We start from the raw sequence: 7,702 nt of genomic DNA on the forward strand, positions 1-7,702 counted from the left end.
CTCTCTACCAAAACGTTAATTTCGTTATTTAAACTAAGGATTTATTTATTAATGGAAATTTTGTAATTTGTATTTTTTTATTAATAAATTTTTTAATTAATATAAATATTTAAGAGAAAAAAAACAGAAAATTGATAGAGTAAAATAATTATATAGGTAGATAAGATCAAATTATTGATTAATAAAATGAAGTAGGCTGAAAGTAGATCAGGGTAATCAACTTTCAGTAATATACAGCAGTATGCAGTGGATAATTAAAATAACATGAGTTTATATATATATATATATACAATTCATTCTATAACAGGTTTAAAGGTTTGTATTTGTTGGATGGGTGGGGGATGGTTGTCATGTGATCGTTCTAGGGCCGGACAGTTTCAGTCATTTGTTCCAGAAGATGTTTTTTTAAAGTCAGGATGAAGCTCGCTCGGCTCTCGATGGACCTGATAGAAACAGGAAGTGCATTCCATGCACGACAGGCACTGACTAAGAAGGATTTTGTGAAAATAGTAGTTCGATGATTGGGTATCCTTAAAGTACTTTCTCCGGTTCTAGTATGTGAAACATCTATCCTCCTACCTTCAGAGACAAATTTGAAATCATCTTTAAAATAGTTCGGTTTACCGTATTTCAAGATATCTCTAACAAGCTTGACTATTCGAAAAAGCTTTGATCAGGAAGCTTTAATGTTGAACTAGCAAGTGGGCTGGGGTGATATGATCATGGCGTGGAGAGAGTAGACGAAACGTAGACAATAATTTTGGCAACGCTGTAGTTTATCATTCAGAGTGACTTGCATATCGTTAAGAACAGAATTACAATACATTAAATGTGGGAAGATGGGAGATTGAACCAATAATAATTTAATGTTTCTAGGGAGAATATCGTGCATCTTCTTCAATGCATGCATGGCTGAGAATACCTTTTTACAAGTTTTGTTCACTTGTCCTGACCAGTCAAGAGTATTTTTCATAATAATGCCTAAATTTTTAACTGAGCTACAGTAAGGAATGTCATCACCGTCTACACTAATTTTGTGAATCGATTCAAGGTCAATATTGTTTATAAGACGAGAATATCCAATTATAATGGGTTGTGTTTTGATGGGATTGAGCTTAAGGCCATTTTCCTTTGTCCATTCCACTATCAAATTGATATCCTGATTCATTATTCCAACTGTTTCATTAATTTTTGTTATGGGACAGCTTAAATATATTTGAAGGTCGTCTGCATAAGTATGGAAACTGGAGATTTGATAATGGAAGAAAGGTCATTAGCATACAAAGTGAAGAGGAGAGGGCCTGAAATTGAACCTTGTGGTACTCCATGCATAGCGTTTTTCCAAGTAGACTTATTGTCACCGACAGATACACATTGTTTCCTACCTAATAGATAGGATTTAAACCAAACTAACGAGTTATGACTGAAACCAAGAATAGCCAACTTATTCAGAAGGACTGTATGATCAACAGTATCGAATGCTTTAGAAAAATCAAATAGGGTGAGGATGGTGCATTTTCTTTGGTCCATAGCTAACCTTATATCATCAGTGACACGAAGCAGAGCTGTCTCAGTTGAATGGAATTTTCTAAAGCCTGATTGAAAGTTATGAAGCTTACTATTGTTGTCTAGAAATTTTACAACTTGAGCATGAATGAGTCTTTCTAGCACTTTGGACAATGCAGGTAAAATACTGATTGGTCTAAAATCCTCAACTTTATTGGGTGATGGAACTTTATTTAGAGGGCGAACCAGAGCAAACTTCCAGTTTTCAGGGAAAATGCCTTCTTCAAGTGACTTGTTGAAAATGTATGTAATGGTTGGTAAAACAGTTATCCTCCTTGTCACATAAGGTGCATGTTTGTCATACAGAGTCAAAGTCCAATTCTCGAAAGTCTTGACCATGTCATCAACTGAGGGTAACGCTTCAATTTGATGCCATGGAGTCTGAGCCACATCTGTCAGGAAGGCGGCTTCATCAAAGTTTTTGAAGTCTCTATAAGTGATAATTTTCTGTTCTGGCTTAGGTATCTTATGGGAAAGAACACAGTAGATCAAATCATGTCCAGAAATAGCTGGGACTGGGATTTGGCCTGCTTGAACAACCTCGTTAGGATCACTAACAATGAGAAGGTCAATGAGTGTGTCAGATTCATTAGTATGATGAGTTGGATCGAGAGGTAAAATAGTCATGTTTAGGCATTGGAAAAATAGTAGTCAGTTGGAAGTAGTCAAAGTTACGATTTGTCATGTTCAAGTCGGTGTTCATATCCCCCATAACTAGTATACGGCTATAACAAGGCATAAGAGAAAGCAAGGCACTTTCGAAATCTGTAAAATGACCTATTTTTGGTGGGCGATAACAGATACAAACGAGTAATTTATCAGTACTAGATAAGGATAATTCAAGTAGCATAAACTCTGGTCTGGAACAATACTCTTGTTCAGATGTGATTAAAAACTTTTGTTTTGATACCATCTTTCACATAAATTGCTACACCCCCACAAGCTTTATTTAATCTATCATTCCGGAAAAGATTATATCCAGGTAATGCAACAAAATGTGATGAAATACTAGGCTTCAAAAATGATTCGGAAATTCCAATTATATTGAAGTCCTGAAAACGGAAGATTGCTCTGAGTTCATCAATGTGGCAGCTGAGGGATTGGACGTTAAGGTGAGCAGCCTTGAAAAGTTTTTTGGAAGAGTGGAGCTCATTTGCTAGAAACATACCTGCGTCATTATTACTATTATTGAAATAATCATACCTACTTGTGGGCGAGCGAGCTGACGTGTCAGTGAGAGGCATCATGGAAGCAGCAGACCAATCGTGAACCGACCTCAGAACAACAGATGATGGGGAAAATGGGGATGAAACTGATAAAACTTAACCTTAATGAAAAAGTCTCTTGATTCGAGTGCATCCTGTATGCCTTGACAGTTCGGCTCCCTTCACTATTTTAAAAACACTAGTTCAAAAAATTCACTAAACACATCAATAAGATGTAGATGTTGTGATCTGTGGAGTTACGGTGATGAATAATCCTAATGGTGAATAAGATGAAGATTGAGGAAGAACTTGTAGTGGGAGATCTAGTCCAAGTTGAGATAGAGCGAGAAGGTATCCAGTAGTGGAAGATCGAGTCAAAGTGAAGATTGTGCGAGTAGGAATCCAGTAGTGGAAAGATCGAGTCCAAGTGGTGACAGAGAGAGATGAAATCCAGTGGTGGAAAATCGAGTCCAATTAGAGATAGAGAGAGATGGAATCCGGTAGTGGAAGATCGTGTTCAAGGTGGAGATAGAGCGAAATGGGATCCATTAAAAAACTGCAGAAGAGAAGAAAAAGCCAGCAGAAAAACGAAAAATCTTTTGAAGAAAGTTATCAATTGAGAAAAGATACATAATACAACTGATAATGAATAATATTTGCAAGGAATGGAAGAGGAATAGTATGATTTAATGTGAGAAAGAACCGAATATAAATATGGATATTAGTGGAAAGTAATCAGATAGAAAGAGAATAGGTAGAAAGAGAAATAGAGATAGAAAGAGAAATAAACATTTGAACATGCTGGATAGCTAGTGGGAAAATCACAGGGAAAATAATGATGATAATAGGGAAGAAGAGAAGAGAAAGAAGGAATGTGCACAATTGAGAAGAACTTATGAAACTGAACTATAGAATAAAAAACAGAACATTGTATTGTGATCTTGAATTAATCAAGGGAAGAAGAAGAAGAAGAAAAGAAAAAGAAAGAGAAAGAGAAGAAGAAGAGGAAGAAGACGAAGAAGAATAGAAAAGAATAATAATCATCATTGCAAAAGTTACAAGTCACAAAAATCACATTGCAAAATTTCATCAATATTCTAGTAATCATAACTATAAAATTAAGAAGAGAAATGAGAAAGAAAAATAAGAAGTAGAGGAGACGCTTGAGAAAGAGCTAGATTATTTTAGATGAGTTTAAAAAAGGATTGAACGGTGAAATTTAAATAGTATTATATAGTATTAGGAGTGTAATCAACTATTGGGAGTTGCAATAACGATATAAGTGGTAAATTGAGTACAGTAATATTTTAGTGATGAATGTCTAAGATAACGTTAAATGAAACACAGTCCCTTTATAAGCATATGAACAGACTACCCACCCCTCTGTTCTATCAATAACTCTTCACACGTTAGCTTCTATTTTTCGAGCTGTGGCAATAGTAGAAGATATCATTATGTACACCCAATATAGAAGAGATTACTATCTATACCTATAGATTACATCTATATCTATAACGTATGTTAATAGTCCAATTTTTTTTTGAATTCAGCATTTCGAAAATTATTAATTATGGAAATAATTTTGGTAAGAGATGTAATTATTAGTAAGAATAGAGATAATGATTTTCTTAGTACCCTCTGGAATAAAGTAGTTGATGCATTGAACGTAGTTTTAGGAATTAATATCAAGATAAATTATTAATCAGTATTAACAAATGTGGATCTCCTCCGTTTGAAATAATTTCCTTGTATACAATCATGAATAGTAGTGAAAAGATTCATTAATAGAAAAGAAAGACAGCTCATGAAAAATGCTGAGGTATATCTACTCTGGATGCACTAAGAGAAACGGGAATAGATAGAGAATATATAAATGTTATTAGAAGTTTATACGAGAACACGGAGGTATATGTCGAGCTTGAGAGAAGAGGGAGAAATATTAAAATAGAGAAAGGACTCAAGCAGGGTTGTCCACTGTCCCCGGTTATATTCAATTGTTGTTTGGAGTATATATTTCGCAGATTGGAGTGGGAAGGCAGAGGGCTTCGGATTAACGGCCAAGAGCTCACGAATCTCCGATTTGCAGATGATGTTATGATCATAGCAAGCAGCGCTATAGAGATGAAGGGAATGATAGAGAAATTAGTTGGTGCTAGTGAAGCGATGGGTCTCCATCTTAATGCACAGAAGACAAGAATAATGACCAATGCAGAAAGAATAAGTGTGCAAGTAGGCTGCGGAAGTATTGAGTATGTGGAGGAATATGAGTATCTGGGTCAGATTCTATCATTCACGAATAGAGCGGCAAAGGAAGTGAAACACAGGATTGACAAAGGATGGAAAAAGTATTGGGCTTTGAAAAGAATATTTAAGGGAAACTATTCCAACAATCTAAAAGCGAGAACTCTATCAATGTGCGTATACCCTGCAATACTATATGGAGCGCAGACCTGGCACTCACAGAAAATCAAGATAAGAAGCTGGAGACGACGCAAACTAAAATGCTGAGAAGTATTCTTGGCCTGAAGCAAGTACAAAGAGTTACAAACAGGATATATTAAGGAAAGTAAAGGTGAAGTACTTGCAAAAAGAGGCTCATGTAATGAAATGGAAGTGGGCCGGACACGTAGCGAGACTGCCTGAAGATCGATGGACAAGGATTTGCACGGAGTGGTACCGATGGACAGGACCAGGAGACGAGGACGGCCACCGACCAGATGGAGGGACGAGTTGTGCCAGAGAGTGGGCCATGCATGGGCGACTACGGCCAGAAATAGGCAATTATGGGCTAAAATAATAAATAAATTATGATTGTAAATATATTTTGTAAACAGATTTTTATGATTGTATTAATTAATCAAGGACTGTCAACCTCAAATACCTCGTTAAGAGAGGCTTTTGTTCATGTAATGAATGAAAATAAAGCTTTATTATTATTATTATTATTATTATTATTATATCTACTGTGAAATCTATTAATACGAGATGGATATAGATAGTTGCAAATGATCTCATTTTATTCAGAATTTTATAATCTAAAACAAAGGCAGCAGCAAATTCTTACATCCGATTACTGGATTTGGCAGAAATAGCTGAAAATTGGAAAATGAACTGAAAATACAAGGTTTTTGGGCCACTCTGTATCTAGCAAAAGAAAATTTTGCATGAAGAAATTTTGTTCTGGACTTTTCTCATGTATCCAAATAATATATTAAAAATCTGGTGAGGCGCACTCACACAAATTTCCTTGCCGTTATGAAAATTGATCACCTTACGCTAGTGTTCTCGTGCATCCCAAGTCTACTATTCAAATACATGAGACAGCTGGTGATAGGACAATAACGCTGGAGACACACGAGGTCTGCTACTTCGTAGTGAATGATTTAATAGAACCAACAGTTGCCAACAGTTTGCAAATTAATAATCACATTTTCTCGAATTTCAAGCTTATTTCCAATTTTAGGTGAACATGTTACTGGACATTAAGTGGCATCTCTAGGAAGGCTGTTCAAAAAGTTTAGTACTAGGTAAATTTAACTGATGAGATGGGGAACGGAGTAAAAAAGCATACTGGCTCACAAACATCGGTCTTCACAGCTCTACTCTCTCTCAATCGATGCTCTCTCTCACACATCAGTCTTCTCTTTCTAGAGAAAGAAGTTCATTACTTCAGTAGCTCCACTATCACAATTGACACGCACACTCACTCTCACATTAGTCTTCTCTTCCTAGAAAAGTCTATTATTATTATTATACACTGCATTGTCTACTCATTCTGCGGCTGTTCTAACATGACTGATCTGCTTTTGAGTAGCCTGGCTATAGATGGTATTCTATTGCTTCAACAGTGTTATCAAAGAACACTTCATTTGACTAATTCTTCTAAATCGACATACAAGTTCATTAATATATGAGTGCACTATCTATATATATATAAAAGCGAAATGGCATTCACTCACTGACTGACTTACTCACACACTCACTCACTCACTCGCAGAACTAAAAATCTACCGGACCAAAAACGTTCAAATTTGGTAGGTATGTTCAGTTGGCCCTTTAGATGCGCACTAAGAAATCTTTTGGCGATATTTTAACTCTAAGGGTGGTTTTTGAGGGTTTAAAGTTCGTCTTTTAGCATGTTTATTCTTCTTATTCCAATATCTCAAAATTATAATTGAAATGTCCATACCATATGTTAATATAGAACTATAATCTAGAAAGAGTACCTCTTCGAAACAGTTCTGTGGGTAGATGACACAAGCTGATAAGTCATGATTTGTAAACTTTTCAGGAGAGCAATTTGAAAGTTTGGCATAGTTGCAAAAATTATCTATCATATTTTTTCTTACCCATTTTACACTAATATAATCAGCTGATCATTGACTATTTGAATATAAAATATCAAGGAATAAAACATTTATTTAAATCAACTATCGAGGATTTTTGCTAGTGATGTTAGAGATATCATGTTTCGCCATCTGCCAAATGTTTCAAATCACAATGTAACAGTATAAAGAATATCTCAAAAGTTATAGGGAATATCTCAATTATTTGGAAATTTGAATATATTTTTTTTCAATTAATTGATATTATTTACAAGTATTGATCAAGTTAAACAAACTTGAACTGTTTGCAAAGTTGTATGGGTTATGTAGTTCTCGATGGAGGTTATTGATTTTCAGATTTTATAATAGCCTACCAGTACATACACTTATCAAAAATTGCCATCTTTCGATAATTGGACTATAATACAAACCGGTAGAAGAGTGTTGAGATATATGTACTCATCAATATTTGTCAACTTGGGGTTTGAAAGAAAATGCTCTATCAGGCTTGAGCAAGGCCTATATCTCAGTTTTTTAAAGAGATACAACATATTTAGTTACTAGCAGGTAACCCGTGCTTCGCAAGGGTTTTTCTCAAAACTTGAC

At 35.2% G+C, this 7,702-nt stretch overlaps 1 protein-coding gene across 1 annotated transcript; it reads left to right on the top strand.

Moving 5' to 3' along the window:
* Nucleotides 1-4,792: 4,792 nt before the first annotated feature.
* Nucleotides 4,793-5,548, top strand: LOC120356603 (the record flags this gene model as incomplete). The annotated part of the gene is made up of 2 exons (XM_039445554.1): nt 4,793-5,000; nt 5,402-5,548. Coding segments are annotated over 2 exons (355 nt in total), but the record flags the coding sequence as incomplete, so codon positions are not given.
* Nucleotides 5,549-7,702: the final 2,154 nt, after the last annotated feature.

The sequence above is a fragment of the Nilaparvata lugens genome, unplaced genomic scaffold, assembly GCF_014356525.2.
Source record: "Nilaparvata lugens isolate BPH unplaced genomic scaffold, ASM1435652v1 scaffold7213, whole genome shotgun sequence".
NCBI lineage: Eukaryota > Metazoa > Arthropoda > Insecta > Hemiptera > Delphacidae > Nilaparvata > Nilaparvata lugens.